Source organism: Typha angustifolia, chromosome 15 (genome assembly GCF_048772165.1).
Source record: "Typha angustifolia cultivar Huaian chromosome 15, ASM4877216v1, whole genome shotgun sequence".
In the NCBI taxonomy this organism is placed as follows: Eukaryota; Viridiplantae; Streptophyta; class Magnoliopsida; order Poales; family Typhaceae; genus Typha; species Typha angustifolia.
This window is the reverse complement of record NC_133253.1, coordinates 2,722,293-2,749,354: the sequence shown is the minus strand read 5'-3', so window position 1 is coordinate 2,749,354 and position 27,062 is coordinate 2,722,293. Positions and strand designations below refer to the sequence as shown.

Sequence of the window (27,062 nt, the reverse complement as noted above, 5' to 3'; positions counted from 1 at the left end):
CCTGCCCGACCCTGGTAGTTCAGCTGCGAGAATGCACCATCCGTATTGAGCTTGTACCAACCTTGCTCCAGCAGTTTCCATTGCACTTGCCCACGGACCTGCTCCGTTGATATCGGGCTGGCTGATTTGGCGTACTCTTCAGCTAGGAGAAGTGCGCGTTAAGGTCCTGTAAATCACCAAATGTTCGCAGGAATTGACAGAATGCCATCGTAGGGCTAGCAGATGATTTAATAGCTAATAAATGGCTTAAGTCTGGATTGACTATTACCGTAACTTGATCGAGAATAACTGCAATTTGAACCCCTAAACAGGTCTCGACAGACATGCAGAGCTAGCAGATCTCAATGCTGCAAGTAATTAGACATAATATTCGCATGATAAAACCTGAACACTTGCATAAAAAGTTGTCCAACGACAAAAATTAATGGACAAGCATTTACACTCGCATACACATGAACAAAAAGGATAAGAACAGCAAGTATGAATAGTAGAGCCAATGGAAAAGATGCAATTGACTGGAAGTATATATACATATAAATCGCATATGGTAACAGAAGCCTGCTGCGTCTTGGGTCAGACAACTGTTTGCCAGGAGTTTTCAGCAGCTTGACATATGTACAATCGCTCAGGTCTAACATATCCACTACCTATCCTACATCAGGATCAGACGAATCAAACAAGCTTGATATCAGTGTAACAATACTATTACACATATATTCTCAAAACAATACAACTACATATCTACGAGACTAGGACACCAGTGACAAAAATGAAACTATTTTACAGTAAGTCTATGGTCCATATCTAAACATAACACTTCCTGCAAACGAACTTGTCGGAGATAAATGGCTGGGTTTTGATTAATGCCCAGAAGAAAATCTAACAGTAGTAATTCTTCTAGTTATGCCAAGTTGATGGTGCTTTATCATTAATGTGTAACCATTCTTCGTTGCAGCTTGTAGATCAGTATAAAGTAAATTTCGATACACAGCTGTTGATATTCTTTAGATTCTTCCAACCTCTTTAGCTTGGCAGCTGCTTCTAAGTGTAGAACCACGGGGCAACGATGCTCTCTACATAGTAAAATTAGAAGAATCTACAGTTTTACTATTCTATTCTTTTTTCCCCTTTTCTTTTTCTTTTATGGCGAGAAAACTTGGCGAATGCAGTATGTCAGGGACAAAATGATACAAAGCAGCAGTACTTCCCCAACTTTGCAATTTTACTAACAGACCTTGTTCCCTGTCCTGGGGGGGACTTGCTATCCTGTGAGCTTTCAGAAAATGTGCGGTTCACCCTGCTGTTCTCCGAACTTGAAGAGGGGGAAGCACCCTCATTGTGCTGCAGTCCAATAGTAGGCAAGGGGGACTTCCTATCCTGTGAGCTTTCAGAAAGTGTGCGGTTTACCCGGCTGTTCTGCAACCTTGCAGAGGGGGAAGCTCCCTCATTGTGCTGCAGTCCAGTAGTAAGCAAGGGTGACTTCCTATACTGTGAGCTTTCAGAAACTATGCGGTTCACCCATATGTTTTGCGACCTTGTAGACAGAGCTCCATCATTGTGCTGCAGTCCAGTAGTAGGCAAGGGGAACTTGCTACCTTGTGAGCTTTCAGTAACTGTGTGGTTCACCTGACTGTCCTGCGGACTTGCAGAGGGGGAAGCCCCCTCTTCGTTATGTTCAGTAGTAGGCAAGGAAACAGTTTGGTGTGAATCTTGGCCATCATCAGGCACTGAATTGCCAGGCATGCTCTCTGCAACCATAATGTCACTGCTACGGTCACGAACTAAACCTGTCAACAAACAGATGCCCGTGAAGCGTTATGCAACATCGACATTACAAACAACAGATCGAAATCAAAAGCCAAATCTGTATGACATAGTAGTAGATAAATTCAGAAAAAAAAAAAGCCTACATAGAGCTTTAGAACAATTAAAAAGGCACAAGAATAACAAAAATTGTGAAATCCAAACTGTAATCAAGAGCTTCACTTCGAGAGGTTTTCTGTTTTCAGCTTCAGCATTTTAAATATTTGTTTATTTTTTAATTTCAATGTGGCAAAGAAAATTAAAATTATAAATGAGAGAAACATAATGAAATTCGAATTTAAGATCACTGAGATGATAAAGTAATGACAGTAGTAAATACCTTCTAACCAAGAAGAGTTAATTGTAGAAGATTAAGACTTAAAGGCTTGAAGGGACACAAGTTGGCTAGAACATTACTGTTACAAGAATATTGAAGTATATGTGTGATACAAGGATAGTGTACAGCTTCAGAGAAATATAATTTGAGGAAGTATAAGAACCACATCAAGAACAAAGAGAAATTGTTCTGAGACAGATATATGCACAATAACAGTCTAAGACTTGTAATGGGCTCAAATATAGGGTGTCCATTCTCTACAGCCAGTTGTTGCGATTTCCAACAACCTAGGTATATTGCATGACCTATTGTTTATCTAAAACATTTAAGTTTTTAGTTCTAAGTTCTAACTTTTAAGTAGTTGAAATCATGTGAGAGAATGCATCTAAGATAGACAGGCAGATATGGAAATGATATATTGACAAGTTTATAGCTTATATACTTGGCACATTTGCCAACTGGAATGTAGTAATGAGTAACATTAGTAGAAGATGTGATTCGGCAAACTTAGAAAGAAAATAACTACAGAGTGCAATAATTCATTAAAAAGCATGGCATGCAATCAAGAACATGATTTAGATAAAGTAAATAAAGTACTCAAGGCTAGTATACCTGGTTCAGGTGGAGACACAATCACCCGATTTGATTGTACAGATGCAGATATACTAAATCTGCAATCTGCATGCTCTACCTCCATGCTCAGGTTATTTTCATTCTGAAGATCTCTCAATAAGGCATCAGCATCGAAATATTCATCAGAATTTATTGACATGTTACTTGAATTGTCTGAACTTGTTGAAGATGAATCCAGACTTAATAGATCATTCATTTCCAAGAAGTCCTCTCTAGAGAAATCATACAAAGCATGCATCTCCTCAGCAGAATTTTCAGTTGTTCGCTCGTCTGCTAGTCTGTTAGAGTCGGTCACCTTCCATTGATCCCCCAACACCATCTGATCAAAATTTATTAAAAATCAAAATGAAAATCTCAAAATTTCCAGGCATTCAATCTATAACGATTGATAGAACATAAGCTCCCGCCTTTAACACTTCCTATGAGCTTGAAAAATTCAGAACTCAGTGACAAGATCAAACATCAATAAAGCAATAGAAAAAAATAATACGTATAAGATAAATAAGATTTTATGTTTACTATACAAGTAAACCAAAATAACATAAAGTGAAATCCATTTCAACTGGCCATTGTCAAAATTTTAATTTAACCATTTCAAATCAACAACCCATTTAACTAGTTAATCACAGCACCTTCTTGCAATCATCTAATAGAGATTCACAAAGCACTATATCTTCCATGATGCAAAAGTAAAGAAAGGCTCCTACTAGTTGCCCAGGATTTTTCTTTTGAAAATGACATCTTCATAGAGAGACAAGGTTTTACCTGGGATTTGTCTATTGTCTCCTGTGACAAGAAATTATTTTCTTCTTGTTCTGCAAGGCATAGCAGATAAGATTCTAACTGGCCACAATGAAGATCAGCATTTTTCAAATGTCTATCCAGTTCCTCACTATTTGAACTCTGCCCAGATTGCAAGACTCTAGACAAATAACAGTAGTTCTGCAAGTGATATAACTGCATCAATAATCAAATAAAAAGTACCCAGAGGTATTCATATTAGCTAACAACTATGTTGCAAAAGTACCTGTGCTGTATTAAATCCTTGAGCCTTTTGTTCAACCTGATATTCATGCATCATCCACCCAGTTTTTTTTCCACATGGTGCTTGACCTTCATAAAATTCCAGAATAGTTTTGTTCCCGATAGTCGATATTCTGTGAGCATCCATTATTTTCCAATATCCAAATTTTGTCACTCTTACATCATTTTCCCCATTTTCTCCTTGGTCCTCTAAGTTGTAGAGGTACCAGCTGTTTTCTGCAAAACAATATTTGCTACTCAGCTGTTTTGCAATGTGAATATAATCTGACCGCATTTTTTTTTGAAAAAAAGAGGAAGTCTGATGCAAGAAGCAACTTAGGTACCATCATGGGGATTAAACACTCAACAAAAAAGAAAGTGACTCTTTGAAAAAAAAAAAATTTAAGTGGCTCCTTAGACCTGCAACAGCAACAAGGATCCAATAATTGTATACTAATTATTGAACAGCAACAGCAACAAGCATAATGCTAACAATATGCTGAATCTCATTGAATTCCTGTTTACTATATGGAACAAACAATATTTACTGAATTTCATTAGTTTCTTGTTCGCATAAATCAAAGCACCAAAAACTCAGGATCGATCACCCAAAAAACCAATACGTATTGGTAATGTCAACCATATTGGCCGCCTGTATAGGATCAGATTAATTTATAATTACATAAAATTTTAAATGTTATTTAAAAATACAAAGAAATTTCAAAAATTTAGAAAAAGTGTCAAAAAAATAAGAAAATAAAAATCACTCATATATGAAGCCTAAAAATTAAAAAAGTATTCAATTAAAACTATAATGAATTTTGAGCTAGATCTAATTAATTTATATGCTCATGAATTACTATTGCAAAAATGAGATGAAGAGAGAGATTTCTTCTTTTTTTCAGTATTGTTCTACAATCATAAGAACGAGAGAGTTAAAGAGTGGAAGAGAGAGAGTGAGAGAGAACATAAATTTAAAAAAAAAGGAGAAAAAAGCTCACCCGAGTTCAACGAAGTCTAGAATAGCCGGAAGAGCTCGCCAAATTAGCAGTCTGATGAGCTCGGTGAAGTGTGAGAGGTGGGAGGAGAGAATGAGAGAGATATAGAGTAAAACCTAAAAACCTAAAAAAGAGGCAGTCAAGGACATCAATTACTGATGTCTCTCAGGTTAGATCCATTTTAGAGCCAACCTAAATCTTAAAAAAAAAAAAAGTTTTGACCAATACAACCGATACAACTGAGATGGATCAGTCGATATGACCGAAACGGATTAGGATCGGCTATGATACTACATTTAAATCAGTCATCGAAAAGTTCTGAATCAGGATCGGGATCAGTTATGTCTTTGCCAATCTGTTTCATGATTGGTTGAAACTAAGATCTGTGGCATAAATGTTTATTAACAAATATTTCTTAATTTCCTTAGTTTTTTCAAAATTTGCAAACTTGTTTCCTTCTAGTTAATGGATTTGATTTCAATATCTCAATTTTAGCTCTTGCTTGAATTTCAACCAATAAAGATAGAAAGAACTTCAGACCGGTACAGTAGGGTGTCGACATAAATAACCTTTTGTCCATCAAAGAGGTAAGTAGAGATGAAATATGGAAGTCATGGAACACTAGAGTTGAGGATTCAAGATAGTTGTGGTACTTCCCAAAATATTGATGGTGATATGACATATATGACTCATTAGAGCTTTCAACTAGATAGATATAATTATATGATCTATGGAATGTTTGAAATGGTATATTTGATATTTTAGTATCCTAGGGAATTAAGTGATAGATCTGTAATCAAAATTGTGACTCAAATATTAAGGAAGCTATAGAGGATGGCTTTCCATGATGGTATTTGACACCAGAATGGCAAGAGCTTTCTTTTAGGGACCCATACTTCCTAGAAAAAGATTAGAGCAGGTGTAAAACCATGAAAGTTTTAATCATTAACCTACATATAGTAAGTAGTGTGCCTATGATTTTATATTGGTGGTTTTTTAACAGCACGATATTGTCTCAATTAGATTTATGAATTAGACCATCCACATACACTAAATTGTAATATGAAACTGTCTTTACATATCTAGGTCAAATAATGTTATCTCATAACAAAATTGCCCTAGAAATTGCCCAATTAGCATTTTCATTCTGTTTCCACTTGTCATAAATAAAAGGATTCAAAGTGAACCTTTTTGCTTCTACCAATTTGTTACAGATTATCTCTTATAATGTGATTTAAACTTCACTTTTCCTTATAAGTAGTATCACCTCCAATATGTAACAGCAAATCTCATAACAATTTTCATTGACTGCTTAGCAGACAATTGTCCTATGCAGGGAAGAACCTTAAATGTGAGATAGTAACACAAAGAAACATCAAACAAAAGAGGCTTTTCTAAATTCCTTTACAAAGTAAAACAATTAATTGACAAACAATATCACCCTAATAATTCAACTAGACCGTCAAGAACTAGAAAATGTGTGACAATTTGCAACAACTAAAATTACTATTCTCTAGATAAGAGTTCTCAAGATATGGTCAATAACCAATATATATAACAATGCACATGCACCAGTGTAAATTCAGTTTCACTACATTTGCTACTAGTATAAAGTAGGACAAACAATTAAAGGAGAGCAGTTATCAGTATGAAAATGCTAACCAGGAGAACTCCACGGTTCAACCATGAAAGGGTTCACATCTATGATCATATTTTCTGGTATTGGGTCTCCAACTTCGATTGCTCCCAGAAATAGTATATATTCTTCATCAGTAGAACACGCCTTGAAATCTAGCAACTCAGATATAGGGGCTGAAGGACACATGATCGACCTTAATTTGGCAACCATAGGAACTTATCAGAAAAGCTTCAATAAACAAATCAGTCCAAAAAACAAGTACTCTTAAGGTCCCTTCCATTTTCTTTCACTTTTGAATAAGTTCATAATTGGAAATCTTGCTAGATTCTATTTCTTTTTGTTTAAAGAGCTGTACAAGAATTGGCAGTTTTGTGACTGGTACCTTTTCTTCACCAACATATTTAACCTTCTAGAAAAGAACAATAAAAAGCTTTCCAGTGGACTGCTTTGATTGTCCAAAATAAGTAAAGCATAAAAACACAACCTAAGAAGATTCTGGCAATTAAGGAATATGGCCAATTTAGGAAATTTATCCATTGTAAAGCCCACCTCTTTCAAAATCCTTGAAAAATAAAAGAAGAAAACGGAATCAAACCACCAGAGAAAAAGATTAGAGAAGTCGGGGTAAGGCTCCAATTAAGAAAAAATTCCTCGAATACAAAACGGATCCCAATCATTTTCCGTGTTTCAAATCCCAGAAAGTTAGATTCATCGAATCTTTTACCTAAAACACATGCTACCGACGAAGAATTCGAATCAAATATCGACGTCAACATAAGCCAGATCTCCATCATTCAGAAGCACATCAAACGTATTCTAACAAAGATCTCAGGATACGGCAACATCCAAGTTAATCAAAGGATAAACAACGAATCCAAAGAAGAAGATTCGAGCATAATCCGGTACCTATACCTCGAGCTCGGGATTCCCACTCACCAGCTCATTTCATCAAGAATTACAATCAAGAAATTGCAATCTAACCTTGCAACCGATCCGCAAGGAGCTCCCTCCCCCTCCTCTCCTCTCTCCTCTATTCTCCTCTTCACTACCCTTCGCTCGCAATTGAGGAGAGAGCGGGTAGAATAACGAAAAGGCGGAGTGGACTGGGTTTTATTATCCCTAACTACACTTAGAGAACCATAGTCGGGATTAAACCGCGCCCACAGTTATTAGATTGAATACCACTTCCCCCCCTCGTAGTTGAACCTATTTACCGCCGCCCACCACTATAGCATGACATCATCTTCGCCGTCGATAACGGCCGTTGTCCTCGTCATGGGTTGTCGGCATCGTTTCTTTGCTCGCCTTGCAGTGGAGATATAGCACGTGCCATGCACGTTTGAATTTTCACAATTTTCTTTTTTGATAATTAATTTGCTATAAGCTTGACATTATTCTATCGTGTAATTACATTAGCAAGTAAGATCTACTTTGGTTACAACCCCGAGTTCACTGTGTAACGGTAGATAGTTGTAAGGTACTTTCTTAAATTATATATATTAAATATGCATACAAAATTATTTTTGTTTAAAAAATAGTATTCGAATGCCCTTCATAGAAATAATTATTTTATTAGAAAAACGTCTCTTTTTAGTCCCAAAAAATTATCAATTCGAATAGATGTGTTTTATTATAAAAAAAAAATACATATATTTTTCTTAATTTTTGGATTGGTGATTAACCATCACCTTCCTCGGAAGTTCAATCCTTACAAAACATTAATAGTGCATTATAGTATAAAGATAAAAATAATTTAAGAGTTCATCTATACATTAGTTAAAAAAAAAGTATTAACTTAAACAAAGCTACAAGTATCTTATCTTAGCAACCCAAATTTCTAATTTGATTCCACCCAATTTCACAAATTTCATCAAAAAATAAATAAAAAATCCAGAGATATGTGATGACGCAATGGCTTTGATTCTTCGAAAGTTTGGGATGGACGGATAGTGACAAAAGGCGGAGTTCTTAGTCGCCATGAACTTGCCCATAGACTGATTTTAATCTAATAAAAGTTTATAGAATTTTTATCACACCTATCCGTATTAAAGTACTCATTAATAAATATACTTCTCGAATTAACTATATATGTTGCCTCCAGAAGTCTCAACATCCGCGTATTGGCGTATATGCACGTAACGGGCGATGGTCAGCAAGGGAAGTAATGGCGTTATTGTAGAGTCCATAGAACAGCAGATAAGGTCGTAAATCCAATATATATATATATATCTATAAAGATGGTATATCCAATCCCGGCTCTCTGGATTTAAGGTGGTGATCATTTGTCTCGATTGACACGTGGCATGAGTCGGAAGTGTGAACGCAACTCTCGTGAGGTCTTCTGGTCAATATGTGGGTCCCGTTCCTCCTGACCGCGTTGCCCCTGTGGTGATGGTGGGACATTGGTGGTTAAAGGCTTAAAGCTTCTCTCTCGAACCTTCTGGGATTGGACGGCCGAGATCGTCTGATCAGTCCGTTGACTAAGTCTCCGGCGACGGTGGGGGAATGAATAGGAGGAGTATTCCAGCCTAGATGCCTTGCGACGTAAATCCCTATGGATACGAGGAGAGAGATGCAAAAGTTTGCCATGATCATGACTCATTTGTCGACTACTCGACTGCTGCTAAAAGTCAAGTCTTTCGACATTTTGAGCTGTAAAATCTACGAACTCCATTGACCAACTCATCAAGTTGAGCTCAATTAACTTCATACTCAACGCGTTGAATTGAAATGGAACTATTGGAAGATACAGTGAAGAGTAATAAGCATCTTTCACTTTTACCGAACGAAAACAGAGTAAAGTATTAGAAATAAATATTTCCTATGAACAAATCGAATCCAACCAACCAGAGGTTTCCCTTTCCGTGCATAGTTTTTCTACAAGGCAGATACCCTCGTCCAGAAAGTTTAGTCCTCTCACTCAGGACAACTAGATTATGATCCACCTTGTAGATTTAAAGAAGCACCTTCTAAAAATTTATTTCATACACTCTGTTTATAATGTAGTATGAGAATTTGATTAATTTCTGGCCTCCTCCATCAACTAGGATAAAATAGGGTAGAAAGGATAGCTATTAATGTCTGACCAGTGGACAGAGGTCAATAGTTTGTAGTGAGACAGGGTAGAATAGAAAAGAAGATTCCAAATTTGACCTAAATTCTGCACCAAAGATGCTTCTGTGCACATAAGTCTTATTCCATCTGAGTGTGGAATTACCCTGATTAGCTCAAATTCCTGATGCACTTCGAACTAACAAATCTGATACTACGACAGCAGCTCCAACGTATGAGTATTTAAAGATGGCAAAGACAGAACAATATTACATGAAAGAGTTATCCTCAATAAACTTAAAGGAAAGTTAGTAACAAAATTGCCATGATTTACAATAAATAGCAACCCTGAGCTACTTGAGGAACTCAAGGCCACATTTTAGATTTACAAAATGAAGAAAAATGAATATCGTGACTGATAATTCCAAGTTCTGACTGTGCACAAGTAAAATCAGATCCTTTTATGAGAAGAAATCAGTGACCTCTGTTTATTTGGCATGGCTTTATTTCTCAAAAAACCTTCCATCTTAGCCCAGCTAATCAAAGTATGCCATTTCCTTGATTATGGAGGAGCAGCAGCAAGCTGAGTCCATATATAAGCAAAGTCGCTGGTTCCCATCCCCATTGGAATTGAATCAAAGAAGATTTAGGAACCAGAGCTTGTACCTCAGGCAGCCATGTGACAATAAGGTTAATCTATTTTGAGCTCCTTTGCTGATTTAGGAAGGTTGTATAGTATCAAACCAAGCACCAAAATTGCAGCACCAACGACGAAAGATGTGCTTAAGCTTGAGCCTTCAGGAATATAAGGTAACGGAAGCGAAAGAACATAGATGGCAATTGGCACTACATCAAAAGTAGACCATTATCAGGCCCCCTCACCAAAATAAAATAAATAATAATAATGTATAAGTGACATCTTTTGCATTCTAAGTAGTCTGAGGCATAGTTTCTTTCCCCACTTTCTTCTTTTGTTGCGACTTACTCTTTACTTGTTCATATAAAAATGTATAAATACACAGACAAACAGAGGGGTAGAATAATAGAACCTGCTAAGGTTGCTGCAAGTGAAGCGACTAATGCAGATGACATCTTCACCAGATTAAGCAATGATATGTTGAAGGCCATATTCATCATTATAAAAAGTAGAGGTAGTAATGGAGCTCCTTCACAACCTGGAAAATGGTATAACTTAAAGTATTATAGATCTGTTATGGAAGCAACATACACTGATACAAGGACAATCATCTACACATCCACAGACAATTTGTCTCAGTAGTACTGAGTAAGCAGATGCAACAAGGCCTAGGTGGCAGAAAAAACAGGATATTGTATACAACTACTTATACTGCACATTTCCTAACTCTCTCAAAGCTTTTCTTAGTTAATTTTAAAAGTCACATTCAGCGTGAAAATGTATAGAAACTCATTATAAAACGATAACGGTGTTAAAGGTTGATATGGTGTTTAGTGCCATGGGCAGAATTATGCTCATATCCTATCAATGGAGATAAGCTATTTAAGTTTCCCGCTCTTCTTCCACTTATTTATTCTCATATATCTTGCTCTCAGTAGCCCTTCAGGAATCATACAGGTGAAAAAGCAATTATTCTTTTCCATATATTGAAGATTGACTTAGAAATACTAGCCATATCAGGATTAAGCATGATGTGACGGTTCTCTCTCTGAACTAACAGAGCCAAGCTGTACAATGTAACACAAACAACACTACTTATCTATATTTATAAATACTTATTTATGGGTTATGACACATATGCAGCATATCAAGAGAGGGAGAGAACGAACTAGAGGAAAGTGCCAGCCATCGTATAAGGAGGAGAAAAAGTTACTATGACAATATTAGAACAACCTAAAGTAACATCAAATGCCTACTTATTTGGAGCCCGGAGTCTATGATAACAACAGTCATAAGAATATAATGATTGTTAAGTTTTCCTGTCTTATATTACAGGAAAACAATTCAAAGATACTACTAGGAGTAAAAAGACTTGCCTATCTGATTGCCTCCGATATTCAGAAAACATGCAGCACCACTTTTCAGGTATGCAGGGAGCTCAGCAAAAGGAATTCCTCTCATGTTAGAAAGGAAAGGAAGGAAAAGAAACACAAAAAGAGCCTGCATGTTCAGAGTTGAGAAAACTGAAATTGACATTTTGAAGATGCCCTTATCTATTTCAATTTCAAAAGCAATAGGCAGATGAATACCATAAGGGAAACCTTACAGTGTGGGGAAAGTACTTATCACATTTAGATTACAAATGTTCTATTTTCTAGCCTCTTCAAATTAAGGAAGGAATACAAATGGGATAAGAATAACTTGATGAGTAGAGTTCACCTGAAAGCCAGATCCAAAAGAATTAACCACAAATATGTCAAGTGGTTTTCCCTGCAGAAATATTAGAACAAGTATTAAAGATAAAGAAAAATTTCTTGCGAGAAAAGTTGAAATATTTATGAACAACAAGAAAGATAGATGGAAATTAAGCACTATTATCTCTCTCTCTCTCTCTCTCTCTCTCAAAAGAATGAACTACATACTAATATAGTTTTTCACCAAACAAGTAACAACCTGAAGACGCCTTGCACCATCAATGAACACAAACTCCTGCAATAGAAACATGTAATGTACAATTGCTAAAATCAAGGATAGTAATATAAGCTTAATAACCTCCAGTGGCCTAAACCTTGAGAATGGATGCTCCAGCTTGAAATGCAGACGAAGCTACCATTAGTGCTGGCCATATAAATTCAATATCAGAAAGAATTTGACCCTTGTTTGCTCCACTGCAGTCATATAAAACAAAGAAATTAGAGTCTGAAAAGTTTCATTGTTCAGAAACAGGAAACAGCTGCCAACATGCAACAGCAGGCTTAATATGAAATTACAAGTTCATTTTAAGGACAATATACATCACTATGTGCTTACGCAGAAAAAGATAGTTTTGGCATGCTTATCTGGGATTGTCTTCTATTTGGCGAGTTTACTTATCTGCTCCTTTGAGTTGAAGACCCAATTGATTCATAGATATCATAAAAAGTGATTGGATATGCTTGAGAAATTTACTTAAAGACTTTATGTCTCAAGTTTATTCAGAAGTCTCATAACTCAACAACAAATTTTAAACTTTGTTTCTTATTAGGAGATAAAAGTTTAGTTGTTTTTACTTTTTAGAATGTTTTATCGACAATTTATAAGTGATTCATGGACAAATTGGTGGGTGCAAATAACTAATTAATTTATTTCTCCTCTAATTTGCCCTAACTCCATTTTCTAACTTCTCTCCTCCTCTACTCTCTTCTCTCTGGTGCAATTCAAACTTCAGCGATGAATTTCTCCTCTCTTCAACAGGATAGATCTTAACCAGTCTTACTATAGCTCACCAATATATTGAAGTTAAACTAATTACTTCTACTAGTAACTACTACACCCTGAGTTTTCAACTCATGCATACAAAATATGTTTAGATTCATTGGATGGCATCACAGAGGTACTGACATTTTTTAAAAGTAAATCACAGAAGTATGTATACTGGAAGTCACGAGCATGATCCTGCAAGTTGATACGTGAAGAACATTGATTCCAGGCCTGGAAACGACCAACAACTTACATTTGGCTAATATTGCAATACTTATCTTTCTCTGAGACACGCAAACAAAGATACAGAAGCTGATGCAATTTTGATTTTCTGCATGCAATATCAAGACATACCACGATTTTCTTTCTAAAGGAACACGAATGATGAACATGATAACATTTGAACATTATTATAGCAAATTGGCAATTATTTTTATCACATTGAAATACCAGTGGAAAAACAAAGAGCACAGAAAAATACAGCTAGCAAGTAAGAGAAAAAAAGAAACTAGTATAAATTGGTATAGCTAATAGACTTTGTATGAAAGACCCCAATTACCTACCTCATCACTGCTAGAACAACACCAGCAGTCACAAGGAAGCAACCAAGGATTTGGTTGAGTGAGTACTTCCTTCCCAAAATCAGGACAGAGAAGATAAGCTGCCATACCAAGAAAGACTGCAAAAGACCCAGCAGATGCAAACACAATGATATACTTAACCAAAGAACTTATCAAAAGTTGACTGCATACTCTGAATATGCGGCGCCATTCACTAAATAGGTGTTTGGAGAACACAAGAAATACTAATCTTGCGAGATAATATATCAGTAAAATGTTATGATCAAATGATCAGGTGTGTTACAATGGATATACTGCAATGAAATTGAAATACAAGAAGTACTACAGGAAAAACTTAAAATATAACTGGACTAAAATGCAGTACCTGAGACAGTATTGGAATGGCTGGTCCAGGTAGCATTGCTGTAAATATCAGAAAGAAACAAATCATTTGAACCAAGCTATATCTAGTGGAGACGTTTGCTTATTTTTCTTGTGAACATGTAGAAGCAGATCACTCTAAAGAAGGCAAAGAACAAAGAAAGAAGATAGACTCAGTCTAAAATAAAGGAAATACCAAAATAATCATTTACTTCATCCTACCTTAATTTTAAAAAGCAAAAGGTCTATAAGAAGTACTTTTCATAGATTCACTAGTCACTTTAAGGAGTTAAACATTTGCGAATGAAATGAAAGAGCATTACAGTTTAACCTTCATCTAGTGAAAGCACCGTGGCGAAATACACCACCTGTAAAGCATCTTAAAGAGATTCGTCATAAAAGAAATATTCTGGAATTACCTGCAGCAGACATTCCTGAAGCAACACCAAGGGCTTCTAGAATACCAATTGCTACAAAACGAGTTTTTGGAAGTGCCAGCATTTCTCTAGTTACAATCCCAGCACGAAACCTGACGTAGAGAATGGAGAAGTATACTGCAACATACCTGTCGTAGATCATGTTACATTTCTTGTACTTTACATGCATGAAAGAAATATAATGTGGTTTCTGAATAAATAGAGAATATAATTTATAACCGATCAAGCAAAACATGTGCATAACAATTTACAGTTCCCATACAAACCTATGTGCAATTAAAAATAAATAAATAAATCTCAACTTGCGAAAGAAACTTACCCAAAGGTGGTGACTTGGGCTAGGAAAAAGGGGTAACTTTTCATGGGCACGAGCGCGAGCTTATAAAGAACCCGATTCATGACGGCCAAAAGAACCGTCGCGGCCGACCCCACCGCGATCCCCCCATGGAAGCCATCTCGAATCCCTGCGTCGCTCTTCAAAGCTCGAACCGGAGCAAGAACCAGGGGATTCCTCAAAGGGTCTGTCCTAACCCAACCACCGCCACTATAATTACCGGAACGGCGCCGACCCAAGTGATTCATAGAGGCGGCCACAAGAGGAAATCTAGGGTTTCGAATTGGGTTTCTCGAGATTGGGCGGTGGATAATAGGAAAGCGAGGATGGCGAGGAGCGAGAGGTAAGGAGAAGAGCTCCATGGATTTGGAAATCTATGGGAATTTGTTCGAGCGGCGGACATGGACGTGCCGTGTTTGTTTGGGCTATGCTCCTGAAGATCGGAGGATTTAATTTCGCGGGTAGTAAGGTGAAGTTTTTGTTTGGTTTAGTAGTCGGCAACCGATGCGAATTCAGAGCCGACTCCTCTGTTCGCTACTTACCCCTTTAGATAAGGGTGAAAATTGTATATAAAAACTTGGGGATGTGAGTCAAAATTTTCAATTAGATAATTTCTTATCTCCCTACCATATCAAACTAAATACTTTTCATATTATTATCTTTGTCCTCTGTTACCATATCACTCAAGAAGCATTTATCAATAGTCCAAAAAGCCATTTATGACTGTGCAAATCTAACTGTACTATGCTGGATCCATAAAAATAAAGTAATAAACTTTGCCAGCTATTTTATTTACTACTCCAGTGAAACTAAACGTAGAAACAATAACATAAAGATAAAACCACTAAAAGTTCATATCCAACTATATATACTCTATTAGATAAGAGAACATGCTTGGATACCATATGGGTCCAAGTTATTTTTGGCACAGTACAATGTTCCAACTCCTTTACATCCAGAAGTGGGTCACGGATCATGATCCATCCCCAAAAGTTTCGGTGATTGCCAACAGTTTACCCACATATATTATCATCTGGAATCCAAGTATTTCTTTTATTTTCTTTTAAGATACGTTAGATAATATAGTAGACGTGTACATTTAACCTTTACGATAAGAGTTTGATTAAATATTAAACAATATTATTCGAAGAAATTATATTTGAAGAGTCTGTGAGGCGCAAAATTACTTAAATACATAGTGTTTATTGTTATAATGCAATTATCTTTTTCTAATTAGTTTGTCCTCTCTCTCGCCATCGACTCCTTCGTCCCTCTTTTATCGCTTTCGTGTTCTTTTTCTTTATTCAGTTCCTCCCCGTTGACGATAACGGACGATTTCTGCCCTTCTCCTTCGACGGCAACGCCAAATCTCTTGAAAGATCCAGTCAACTCCTCTCCGTCAATATAATTTATATATATATATATATATATATATATATATATATATATATATATATATATGCTTCTCAGAATAAACAATCTCTCAACTTTTCTTCGATTTGGTGATCTTCGAGTCGCCGTCTCCTCCTCTAGGGTTTTGTGTATATTAAGGGGGAGATAGAGAGAGGAGGAGGTAGAGAAGAGAGAAGAGAGCAATGGATCTGGAGAAGAAGCCCATGGTCTCGAATGTGGGGGCGTGGGCAATGAACGTGGTCAGCTCCGTCGGGATCATAATGGCGAACAAGCAGCTTATGTCTCCCAATGGCTACGCTTTTAGCTTTGGTAACCTCTTCGATCTATCTCTTTCTTTGTCGCATTCCATTTTGGTACGATTTATCCAACCTACTTGTTATGTTCTGAGGTGTTAGGATCTCAGATCTGTGCGTAGCTGCGTTTAGATGAAGCGATTCTGTACTTCTTTTTCTTTTTTTTGGGTGAAATTATGCAAGTATTAAGGCTTTAGATGTCGTTTGAGTATGGGGGTCAACTTGGACTGTGCCAAGATTCCACTTTTTAACAGTAGGAAGTATCAGATCTAAGCTTCTGCTGAGTATTGTTATTTCGGATTGTCATAATTTTCTAATGATAGTTGGAATTCTGCAGCGACGACCCTAACTGGGTTTCATTTTACCGTCACGGCGCTTGTTGGTTTTGTTTCGAATGCAACTGGCTACTCAATGTCTAAGCATGTTCCTCTGTGGGAGCTTTTATGGTTCTCTATTGTTGCGAATATGTCAATCACCGGGATGAACCTTAGTCTCATGTTGAATTCAGTGGGATTTTATCAGGTCTCTTCTTTCGTGCCTTGTTAATAAAATTTTTGGAGCTTATGTTGGTATATGCCTGAACTTGAGTTGTCTTGTGAAATTTGCAGATCGCAAAGTTGAGCATGATACCGGTGGTTTGTTTGATGGAGTGGATACTCCACAGCAAGAACTACACAATGAAAATAATAATGGCTGTGGTTGTTGTAGCATTTGGTGTTGGTATTTGCACGGTCACTGATGTGGAGGTCAACTTAAAGGGTTTTACTTGTGCATGCGTGGCCGTGTTCTGCACATCTTTGCAACAAATTGTAAGCATATCTATTTTTCCTCTTTCTCAATATATATTGTTTGACCTTGTCTACGGATTGCAAGAGTTTAAGCTCTCAAAGTCTACATACATATAGAATGTATGTATGTATGTATATGTATGAAATACGTACATCCATTAGTGGTCCTAGAGGAAATGAATATTAAAGGGTTTTACTTGTGCATGCGTGGCCGTGTGCTGCACATCTTCTATATGTCTATGGATTGCAAGAGTTCAAGCTCTCAAAGTCTACATACATATAGAATGTATGTATGTATGTATATGTATGAAATACATACATCCATTAGTGGTCCTAGAAGAAACGAATATTAAGGCTCATGCCTTTTTCTTTTTCTTTTTTGTACTGCATATAATGTCAAGGAGGTGTCTCTCTTTATATCTGGTTATTCACGTATTTGGTGTTGAATTGTTTGATTGTGAATAATGTTGCACCCATAACAAAATGTACTGAAGCTGCTGTCTGATTGGTGAGAAACTCAGTATCAATTTTAGGCAACACAGAGTGACGTCTATTATAATATAGTATTTAGATGAAATTTACTGCCCTAATGATTCACATTTATAACATCATTCTAAAAATCGAGGTCCTTGTAGTTAGAAGATCATTTGATTTCTAGGATTGTGTCACACATCTATCTGAACGAAAAGGCTTTAACAGATGCTTAATAGCTGATGGAATAATATGTTCCTTTTCCAGACAATTGGGTCATTTCAGAAAAAATACAACATTGGTTCTTTTGAGCTCCTGAGCAAAACTGCACCTATCCAAGCGGCTTCTCTTCTTCTGTTTGGCCCTTTTGCAGACTACTACCTTAATGGGCGCTCCCTGCTGAAGTACCACTTTTCTGCTGGAGCAACTGTAAGTATTCCATTCATGATTAGCTCTGCTTGCATATAGAAAGTAGATAGTTTAATCTGGTAGTTGAAAACTTTAAAATATGCAATTTCTACATGTGCATTGTGTATGCTTAAACAATAAAAATTGTATTCTTGACGAGTTTGCTGCATTTCTATCATTCCAGTTGCAAGAGACCTGTAGTTTGGTTATTGGAGCTAATTAGGCTTGATAGTTGATATCCAGTATAGTTAGCAAGCGACATGCACGTGCATTTAGCTATAGACAAGAAATTCACATTCTCCTTTTTCTATCACCATCATAAGGCATTCTGGGCTGATTCTGATACCAAGTATTTGCTGTCTATTGATTGTGCAGTTCTTCATTCTCCTTTCGTGTTCCCTGGCAGTCTTTTGCAACATGAGTCAATATCTCTGCATCGGTCGATTCTCTGCAACATCCTTCCAAGTCCTGGGTCACATGAAGACCGTATGTGTGCTAATCCTAGGGTGGATACTATTCGACTCTGCCCTCACTGTGAAGAACATACTCGGAATGCTGCTTGCAGTTCTGGGGATGATAGTCTACAGTTGGGCAGTGGAGTCTGAGAAGCAGCAGGCTAAGCTGGCTTCTTACATCAGGGATGATAACAAGTCGGATGGCGAAGATGTAAAGCTCCTAAAGGAGAAAGTAAACGGTGCCACTTCGCCGGATCTCGAGTTCGGCCAGTTGAAGAGCTGATTCGTTTTCACTGATTCTATTTTCGATTTTCTTTTTCTTTTGATTGCTTGTTGTCGATTATTCTTCTCTATGAAATTGTTTCCAGTTTCTAGTCGTTGTTCATCAGATTTCCTTAGCCTCCGGTTTATCATAGTTTTCTATGAGATTTTTTTTCTCTAGAGAAATGATATTTTACCGCGTCTTAGTTTAAAGCATTAGGCCCCATATGGGTACTATTTTCATCAGACTAATATTCCCAACAGAAGGAATCTAAATCGAGAGATGCTACGAAAATCTTGAGGGGAAATCAAAAGTTTACCAGACTTAAATTTCTTTTAGTAAAGTAACTTCTCGTAAGTAACTGTATAACATACAATATATAAAAAAGTAAAAGCGTAACTCTTTTAGGCACTTACTTCCCACTCTATTTTCTTAATTTAAACACTATAAAATAATGGACTTTCATACCATTGTTGCTTTCTTTCTTTACTTTTACTCAACCAAATACACTCTAAATGCTGGATAGATCCTGTTTCTTCATTGCAATTGTGCTGTGTACTTGGTCTTCATGATGTAGTGTACTGAAAGAGTATTACGTGGGCTGAAAATTGATAGCCCATTGGGCCCAATAATTGCAGTCGATGGGCCATATCATAATTAATCTAGTGTAGACTGTTCTCAAATAAATAAATAAAAAGAAAAAAAAACCCTAAAACCGTAATTAATCGGCCGAACTTTTTAAGTACCAGTTCAGGACGCCCGGCCTCTTCTTATATTGTGTAGACGATGGGAAGAGTCGGGATTGCGGCGTTAGGGTTTTTACTTCTCACGCTTCATTCCCGAATCTATCTTCTATCTCCTCCTCCACATCTTCTTCTTCGTCTTCTCCATCTATCTAGATATCTATATCTCGAGCCTTCATAATCCCAGATGAACTATGGCAAATGTTCATCTGATTCATGGGAGGCCAAAACCAACGATGGAAGCTTCGCTGATAGCGTCTTCTTTCCCTTGGAGGCGTTTCATTAGTAGCTCACCACACAATCTCCTAAAATTCTTCTCTCTTGACATGATATTTCATATTTACCTTTTCTATTTTCACAAAAGTTTCAGTTTTGATGCTTTGTTGCATACAGCCTTCTTGAATCTGGATCTAGACACATTTTTTAGGTTTTTTTCTTTTTTAATATGAATTACTGATTCCTTTTCTTCTGTACTTTTTCTCGGTTATACGTTTGAGCATTAGTGTGTTTAAACATGGGATTGCTACCTGATGTCTAATTCATATCTATCAAACTCTAGCTATACAAAGATTGTGAAGCTAGACTGATTATTTTAGCATACTCAGTTGAAGATCATAACGAGTTATCAAGATGGACTTCAACATAGCCATTTTGGATTACAGTATATGAACATATATATATATATATGCAACCTAAAAAACGAGTAATGAAAGATTATCTTTTTTTCCCCAACCATCCATGAGAAGAAAGAATCATTTTGCAAACATGAAATTAATTTGCCGGATGAATTTAATTTGAATTACTTGGGTGTCCACAATGAGCTCATGAGAGTGTAATCTTTGCTAAGTGAAATTAATTTGAATTACAAGTTGTGAGCAGATATGTTAGTGCAAATTTTAGTTGATATTTCTCTTACAAATATATTTTTTAATCCAAAAACTCGAACACTATCGATTAAAAAGCTCTCAAATTTGCGGTGGAAACAATTGAACACAAACTCCCTAATATCGTCATCATCAGGCGCTCGGCAATTCTTTAACTTAGATGGTATTTTCTTTATATATAGAGAAAAAAGTTTGACATTTTCAGTTCTTTGCTCACCCGCTCTAGTTTTGCTAGGATTTTATAGCAGCAATAATCTCCCCTTTAGAGGGTTTTTTTTACCAGAGTAGTCAGAGGAGGAGAGAGGCTGGTCTCTTATCCAGTCAGAGTGTTTTTTTGTCAAAAAATAAAGTATAAAGGGAATTATGATTTTTTTTAAATCATTTACAAGCTTAAAGATTAGATACGAATTAGAAAAAGAGTCAATTATTTTTACATACAGAAGAGACACTTAGGTTTCATTGAGTTTTTTATTATCTAATTTAATATTTAAGTTATATGCTCCAAGTCATTGTGTTGTCAAGTTATTCTTTCAAGGTAATTATATCGTCGATCTCAATCATTAGAAGGGAGAAGAGATCTTCTGCTTTATTGGTTGTTTTTTTCTTTTCTCCTTCTTTCTCCCTGATATTCATCTTCTTTTATCTATCTCAACTTTACTTAAGCCGTTTGCATCCTCCTCATCACTTTACTTGCTTGCCCATTTTTATCTCCGGGCTATAAAATCTGATTGAAATTATTAGATTTGTTGGCTTTTTCATAAAAAATAATATATATTATATATAGGGACATATCAGGTCACTCTCTGACGTGGTTTGGTGCTAATAAATTTAGGTATTTCAGGTAATGTGATTTACCATATTACTTTAGTATTAGAATCAAAACAGAGAATAGGGTGTAAAGCGTAATAAGACTAACGTACAGGGTGATAAGTGCAAATATCATATAATACATAGTTACCCCACACAGCTTCGAGCAGGGTCGAAATGGAGCATAGCTTCTTCGACGAGCTCAAATCCTTCATGGAATCCGGTATCTACCCTTTGCTCGGGTCTACTGTCGTCTTCCTCGATCCCGTGCGACTCCTTAATGAATCCTACTCCCGCTTTACCATCTCTCCTTCGGCTTACTACTCCCGTCGCTTCGACTCCAACCCTAACGGAGATCTCGTAAGAGAAGGCGAAGCTGAGAACCTCTCAGAATCCAAGAAGCGGAAGCGGAAGCGCAAACCCAAGCTTAGCGATCTAAACGAGCGGGAAAGAGAGGCGGAGAAGCGCCATCAGGTGATCCTTGTTTAAATTTCATCTCTTGTTTCGCTTAAAAAGAAAATTCGAAAAATGGAATTCTTTTGTAATGTAATTGATAGGATGCGAGGCCTTTGTTGTTGAGAGCGCATAGAGCACTTCTTGAAGCTTCCGATCTCTTGGGGATGCTTTCCAAGATAATTGACAATGGGAGCTCATCACATTGCAGGAGAAGAGCTGACGAAGTTAATTTTGTTGAACTGGGGAAGCTTTGGCAAGCGCCTCTCTTTGAGATGTCTTTGTGTTCCCGAGCTCCGAATAATGTTGACGAAGGTAATGGTTGTTGATAGTTATAGTGCTCATATGCAAGAAACACGGTGTAACACAATAACGAAAAATGATCCAAATATTGTAGATTAGGTAAATGTAACAGATGTATCCTATATCCTCTGAGATAACTTTTAAATCGTTTGCCTGTGCATGTTGATGAAGTACTATACCAGTAGATAGTTGCACTAATATCTGATCCCAAATTTCACCATTTGAGCATCATTTTATGATTATGGCGTACCAGGTGTGGAGTTTGACCATTGTGTTGAAAGGACAGTAATTCCTTTATTTAATAACCTAATCAGCAATGAAGCAAATGATGATGCCGAGGCTAAATTTCAAAGCAGTCGCTATATTTTACCCAGCAGAAGCTGCTTCCAGATGGTGTGAATTTTATCAATTACATTATGCTAATGTGGATTAGTTATTTTACAATCAAACTTCTTCATAGGGCTTGCAGGAGACATCCTGTCAAATAGATGGCTTAAGATTTGCTTATAATTTGCTATTACTGACATTCCTCTTTCTTTTGCATTTATATGTGGAATATGGTGATACAATAATATGGAAAGTCTGACCTGAGGCAAGTTCGTGATCTCATTCCTGGTAATTTTCCTGATTTTATACTAACTCATGTATAATAATTCGTTACCTATTTTTAGGCAATTCATGTTCTGATATATCTATTCCTTGATAAAATGGCATATGGCTCTTCTTCTTCTTCTTCTTCTTCTTCTTCTTCTTCTTCTTCTTCTAATGAGACAATGCCAATTTGTTTCCAGATAAGTCTAATGAAGGATTTAATCTTATAGTCATTGATCCACCATGGGAGAATGGAAGTGTTCATCAGAAAGCAGCGTGGGTTCCTTATTCACTGATTAGAAACTTCATATTTGGCGTCTAGAGCAATTGTTTCCAAATTTTTGTTGTGTTTTGTGCTATATCCTTGGTAGAAGAAATACAATATGGCATAGTTCATCATTAGCTGACATGATTGAATTCCAAGAGGAATTTTCTGACTTTTAATCTTGTATAAATCTGGCATTAACCAAATATATTAAAATTTCCATTAACATAACTGGTGAAGCTATTTTATTTTGTTTTGTCTGTGATTTGATTTGTTCTTTTTATAGATGTTCTTTGTCCAAATAGAAAATTGGCTGTACAAAAAAGATTCAGATCATTGTAGCTAAGCTTAGGAAAAAGCTTGCCAGTAGGATTACAACCTCCTCTTGTGTCCTATATAGATATACATGCTCTTGGAGAAGGATGGGAGAACAAACCACTTTTCATTGTCTAGCAGCAGGACTGCAGGAGAAGTTTAGGCTGTGTGACAGTATACATTACTTCATCTAATGGTACCAGGTTCTTTTTCTTTGAAAATATACTGGTGGAAAAAAGTTATGCATATCGCTTATTGTGGGTATAATGTGTATGACCATATTTTTCATTGATCTATGAAAACATGTGATCTAATGGAGTATCTTTTGGGATACCTTTTATGAAAGTTATACTCTGATCATTTGTACGCAGTTTGTTCAAAGGTGAATGCTTAAAATTTGTTTTTTTGGTTTTAAGATATGTCATCTATGACATCTTACCTATAGTATGATTTCATATTTCAGGCAAACAATATTTTGAGGTGTCACTGTTGTAGAAATTTCCTTGTAGGTACCCAACATTGCCTAACAAATACTTTTTGTATCTGCCTGTGAAAGAACTTGCTCATACAGAAGGAGCCCTTGTGGCTTTATGGATGACAAATCGAGAGAAATTGCGCATCTTTGTTGAGAAAGAACTATTTCCTGCTTGGGGAGTGACTGATGCTGCAATCTTTTACTGGATGAAGGTGAGATGAGAGTACCAAATTTTCTCCTATTTGACCATTTCTTAGCCTATTCCTCAACACAGTAAAGTATGTTCTTTTACTGTATGTTGTAGAAACTGCCAGATAATTAAATCACAGTTTCAGCTGTGATTGAATTTTTTGTCTGAAACATTCTATAGGTGAAACCAGATGGCTCCTTGATTTGTGATTTGGACTCATTTCATCACAGACCATATGAGTGCCTTCTTCTTGGATACGTTAATGTGGTGATTTTCTCTATCAATGGCTTACATAATCTCTAGTGGTCTGCATAGATTTTCTTTTCATAAGCAGATATTTTCTTCTCTTTTTAGTCCTTCTCCTTTCTCGCAGAATGTTGATTCTGAATGCCTAGCAACACACAAGTGTTTGAGAAGCATTCAAGTCATTGTAAGCGTTCCTGGTGCTCATTCAAGGAAGCCTCCACTGGGAAGTATCCTAACCAGAAGCTTATTTCATCCTCTGAATCTTGTTTATAATTGAGTAACCTTAAAATCTACTGGATTATAGTTCGAAGTTCATCATCTAAATGCCATGTCTGAAGATCCTTTGTTATTTCCAATTTAATGTCCATTTTGGCCATGTAGGAACCAAGGCCATTGAGTAATTGAATATAGACACATCAACGGTTCCCTGTTCTCTCCTTGGCCCGTTTGTTTGTTTGTTTGTTTTTGTTTTTGTTTTGTTTTGTTTTTTGTTTGTTTGTTTTTGTTTGTTTTTGTTTGCCTAGGAATTTCTCTTGGTTCACTATTTTATCTAAACTTTTTACAATGTTTGCCCTGTGTTTTAATAATAATATTATTATTGCCCTAAATTTGAAATATTTACAAGTTGGACCAGCGTTTTTGAACTTTGCCCAGGAGACCCTGGGTTAGATGGATCCTGGCATAGTTTGTGACAGGAAATTTTTTTTTTTTTCCAACTCACTTTCTCTAAGAAAGAATCTCTTCCTCTTTGTGACCCGATCTGCCAGTCTGCATTACTGCCCAGACCAAAAACCTGCTGCTACTGGCTCTATCGCTTAGCCTCATGATCCACCTCTGCTACTACTCGTTCTTCCAAAACCCGCAATCACTGATCTGATATTCTTCTTTATATCAGTTTAAGTTGATGGTATCTTGGTACTGTTATTAACTTATCGTTCAAGTCTATCCATTACATTAAACTGTAGAGTAGTTATTGGACAAAAATTAAAGCCCTGGTGCTCGATTTGTAATACTGCAAATGAAGGGTATGAGGTGCTTTATCAGAAGGCAAGCTGTAAATGGTCATTTTTCGTGAATTACATAGTAGATGATGTGCACAATATGATTTTGAATTGCTTGACATATTTGAATTACCAGATAGGTGCTTCTGGTTTCTATGGAATAGCTCATTTTCTGACCTTCACAAACTCTTTATTTTATTTTGTACCTCTGTAGCATCCGAAACTTCTTTTGGTTATTTAACTGTTAACGATTATTTAATTAATCTATGTAGTAAAGCTGTGCATGAGTTCTTCTCGAAACGTGGGAAAGAGATGTGCACGTATATCTTTTGATAGACATTTTTTTAGGTAGCTGCTGGCTTGTGGTTTTTATGGAAAAAACTCATTTCTAAATTTTCTTCTGGCGAACTCTTATCCAAAATTTATCCTCATCTCTTCTGTACTTTATCCTTTTAACTTGTTTGAAACAGCACTTCTATTTGGCAAATATTACATAACATAATCTAATCATAAGAGTTACTTAGTTCAACCCTTAACCATCTTGAGAATTGTTGTTGGAACATATACCAGGCCCCAAGCCTGCAAAATGTATAGAACTTTTTGCTAGAGAGATGGTGGCTGGATGGACCTCCTGGGGAAATGAACCGCTTCACTTTCAAGATTCAACGTACTTTCTGGAAAAAGAAGGAAATATTGCGCCCCCTGGAGGGATTAATTCCCTTGGCAACAATTAGTTTGTCTGGGATGCAGCTGAAAACCAGGTTGGGTCCTTTCTATTATCTGTACACACAGTTACATCCTCCAATCTCTTAAGCTTTTTGTTTAAGTAATGATTTGCATCATGTAAAGAAGATATGAGTCTTCACTACTAGGTTCAATGAGAAACTTGGTTTTGAAACACTTGTTGCAATGTTGCTTATGGAGCTCCTAGTCTACTCCTTTCCTGTCTGGAATTTTGGATGATTTACAGAAGTTGGATTTTCTTATACTTTCGTAGATAATATCCTTCAGATTAGAACTTATGGAACAAGATCCTTCTCTAATTAATCTCTCGGGTAATACACGACCCTTTAGTCCCTGAATAAAGATTCTACAATACGAATAATGGAAAGATGACCGTCACTTGTTTGTTATTAGTCACTTCCATCGGGGCTAAGAACTGACTAGTATTGTTTGTTTGTGCTTAGCAATCCATGCAGTTCTTCTCTTCCATGATGAGGACTCCTGATGAAGAAAGCATTTAATCATCTCGACTACTGTAGAAGTTGCTTATCAAATTGTGATTAGGAAGCTGCTCTTGCTGGAGACTTGAAGAAAGCCTATCCAAGCCATCATTATTGCGATTCAAGCTGTCTTTGTTGACACCTATATAAAAGGCCATACAAGTGAAGATCTGTTGCTTTTCATGCATGTTTTTCATTTTTTTTCAAGAATTCTGAGGACTGGATTAAGCATAAGAGACTGGCTCTTCTGCAGACAAATCGTGATTAATGTTTGATACTTCCTCTTTGTGGTTACCAGGTCTGCTTCAGCATCATTCATCAAAGGCTATTCATTAAATTACCTGTTGTCCATCCTCTGCAAACAAATGGATGTAGACTGTGAAGGGATCTTTGCCGTCTTGTTGTAGAAAACTTCCAGTAATTCAAATGAATGAGATACTGCTAAGACATTTGAAAAGCTATATTCTATCTCTAGATCACTGTATAACCTGATGCAAAGTGTTCGGAAAAATATAAAAGCTCTTCATCCATACCCTTCATATTTATCTTTTAGGGACAAACAGAGACACAAGATTTCATGTAAGGGTATAATATGAACATTAAGAACTTAAGTGCTATAACCGTTTTAAAAGATAATTATCTATTTCTTAATTATAATTTCAGTTAAAAAAAATAGTATTTTTAAGGGATTGGTACGTCCCCTTTTTATCATCAGATTAGGATTCTTAATAATTTAGAGAGGTATTAAAGTATTTGCCAAAATATAATCTTCATTTCATTTCAGATTGTCTCTCTGCTTTACTTACTGGATTTATCGAATAAAATGATATCTCGTTGGTCATACAATCTTTATCAATTGCTTGCAATTTAATCCTTTTGTCCTCTAAACTGACTGCGAAGTTTC

At 36.4% G+C, this 27,062-nt stretch overlaps 4 protein-coding genes and 1 non-coding gene across 14 annotated transcripts; 3 read left to right on the top strand and 2 right to left on the bottom strand.

Moving 5' to 3' along the window:
* Positions 1-481: 481 nt before the first annotated feature.
* Positions 482-7,512, bottom strand: LOC140777403 (uncharacterized). 4 transcript variants are annotated; one of them, XM_073121486.1, is made up of 6 exons: positions 7,158-7,512; positions 6,457-6,626; positions 3,801-4,033; positions 3,539-3,715; positions 2,753-3,092; positions 482-1,787 (listed from the first exon to the last, which is right to left on the bottom strand). In XM_073121486.1, the coding sequence occupies exons 1-6, from the start codon at positions 7,166-7,168 to the stop codon at positions 1,174-1,176; spliced, it is 1,545 nt and encodes a 514-aa protein (XP_072977587.1). In that variant the 5' UTR covers positions 7,169-7,512; the 3' UTR covers positions 482-1,173. The 4 variants fall into 4 exon arrangements, with proteins under 4 accessions (XP_072977587.1, XP_072977588.1, XP_072977589.1 ...); XM_073121487.1 differs by having other exon boundaries at positions 7,340-7,512; XM_073121488.1 differs by having other exon boundaries at positions 7,346-7,512.
* A 2,202-nt stretch (positions 7,513-9,714) lies between these two features.
* LOC140779400 (protein CLT2, chloroplastic) lies at positions 9,715-15,062 on the bottom strand. Of its 5 annotated transcripts, none has more exons than XM_073124438.1 (10): positions 14,558-14,695; positions 14,221-14,355; positions 13,806-13,843; positions 13,424-13,539; positions 12,190-12,289; positions 12,075-12,110; positions 11,841-11,891; positions 11,498-11,621; positions 10,534-10,659; positions 9,716-10,330 (listed from the first exon to the last, which is right to left on the bottom strand). In XM_073124438.1, the coding sequence occupies exons 2-10, from the start codon at positions 14,300-14,302 to the stop codon at positions 10,176-10,178; spliced, it is 828 nt and encodes a 275-aa protein (XP_072980539.1). In that variant the 5' UTR covers positions 14,303-14,355; positions 14,558-14,695; the 3' UTR covers positions 9,716-10,175. The 5 variants fall into 5 exon arrangements, with proteins under 5 accessions (XP_072980537.1, XP_072980540.1, XP_072980539.1 ...); XM_073124435.1 differs by having other exon boundaries at positions 9,717-10,330; positions 14,221-14,366; positions 14,558-15,056; XM_073124436.1 differs by lacking the exon at positions 14,558-14,695 and having other exon boundaries at positions 9,715-10,330; positions 14,221-14,380.
* A 739-nt stretch (positions 15,063-15,801) lies between these two features.
* On the top strand, positions 15,802-18,774 carry LOC140778420 (UDP-rhamnose/UDP-galactose transporter 3-like). The gene is made up of 5 exons (XM_073123119.1): positions 15,802-16,294; positions 16,616-16,800; positions 16,887-17,087; positions 17,805-17,966; positions 18,321-18,774. Exons 1-5 carry the CDS (start codon positions 16,168-16,170, stop codon positions 18,681-18,683), a joined length of 1,038 nt encoding a protein of 345 aa, XP_072979220.1. The 5' UTR covers positions 15,802-16,167; the 3' UTR covers positions 18,684-18,774.
* Positions 18,775-19,425: 651 nt separating this feature from the next.
* LOC140778303 (methyltransferase-like protein 2) lies at positions 19,426-26,655 on the top strand. Of its 3 annotated transcripts, XR_012107177.1 has the most exons (11): positions 19,426-21,570; positions 21,654-21,864; positions 22,106-22,245; positions 22,434-22,467; positions 22,644-22,719; positions 23,533-23,710; positions 23,869-23,955; positions 24,062-24,161; positions 25,482-25,696; positions 26,123-26,320; positions 26,457-26,655. XR_012107177.1 is itself a non-coding variant. In XM_073122945.1 (10 exons), the coding sequence occupies exons 1-9, from the start codon at positions 21,274-21,276 to the stop codon at positions 25,667-25,669; spliced, it is 1,311 nt and encodes a 436-aa protein (XP_072979046.1). In that variant the 5' UTR covers positions 19,426-21,273; the 3' UTR covers positions 25,670-25,696; positions 26,123-26,452. The 3 variants fall into 3 exon arrangements, 2 of the variants coding, with proteins under 2 accessions (XP_072979046.1, XP_072979047.1); XM_073122945.1 differs by lacking the exon at positions 26,457-26,655 and having other exon boundaries at positions 26,123-26,452; XM_073122946.1 differs by lacking the exons at positions 22,644-22,719; positions 26,457-26,655 and having other exon boundaries at positions 23,580-23,710; positions 26,123-26,452.
* Positions 19,586-19,708, top strand: LOC140779995 (small nucleolar RNA snoR83). Its single transcript, XR_012107440.1, has one exon. It is a non-coding gene; the product is annotated as a small nucleolar RNA snoR83 (small nucleolar RNA).
* Positions 26,656-27,062: the final 407 nt, after the last annotated feature.

Bases quoted from the DNA above. Each gene is read 5' to 3' on its own strand.
- LOC140777403 (XM_073121486.1), bottom strand. The intron at 4,034-6,456 runs GTTAGCATTTTC...ATTGTTTTGCAG, and splicing joins TGAACCGTGGAGTTCTCCTG to AAAACAGCTGGTACCTCTAC. The intron at 3,093-3,538 runs GTAAAACCTTGT...AATTTTGATCAG, and splicing joins AGACAATAGACAAATCCCAG to ATGGTGTTGGGGGATCAATG.
- LOC140779400 (XM_073124435.1), bottom strand. From the start codon at position 14,934: ATGGAGCTCTTCTCCTTACCTCTCGCTCCTCGCCATCCTCGCTTTCCT. The intron at 13,844-14,220 runs GTAATTCCAGAA...TGATATTTACAG, and splicing joins TTCAGGAATGTCTGCTGCAG to CAATGCTACCTGGACCAGCC. The intron at 12,290-13,423 runs GTAGGTAATTGG...ATATGACTGCAG, and splicing joins GTTGTTCTAGCAGTGATGAG to TGGAGCAAACAAGGGTCAAA.
- LOC140778420 (XM_073123119.1), top strand. From the start codon at position 16,168: ATGGATCTGGAGAAGAAGCCCATGGTCTCGAATGTGGGGGCGTGGGCA. The intron at 17,088-17,804 runs GTAAGCATATCT...TTCCTTTTCCAG, and splicing joins GCACATCTTTGCAACAAATT to ACAATTGGGTCATTTCAGAA. The intron at 17,967-18,320 runs GTAAGTATTCCA...TTGATTGTGCAG, and splicing joins ACTTTTCTGCTGGAGCAACT to TTCTTCATTCTCCTTTCGTG.
- LOC140778303 (XM_073122945.1), top strand. From the start codon at position 21,274: ATGGAGCATAGCTTCTTCGACGAGCTCAAATCCTTCATGGAATCCGGT. The intron at 21,571-21,653 runs GTGATCCTTGTT...TGTAATTGATAG, and splicing joins AGGCGGAGAAGCGCCATCAG to GATGCGAGGCCTTTGTTGTT. The intron at 22,246-22,433 runs GTGTGAATTTTA...TAATATGGAAAG, and splicing joins GCAGAAGCTGCTTCCAGATG to TCTGACCTGAGGCAAGTTCG.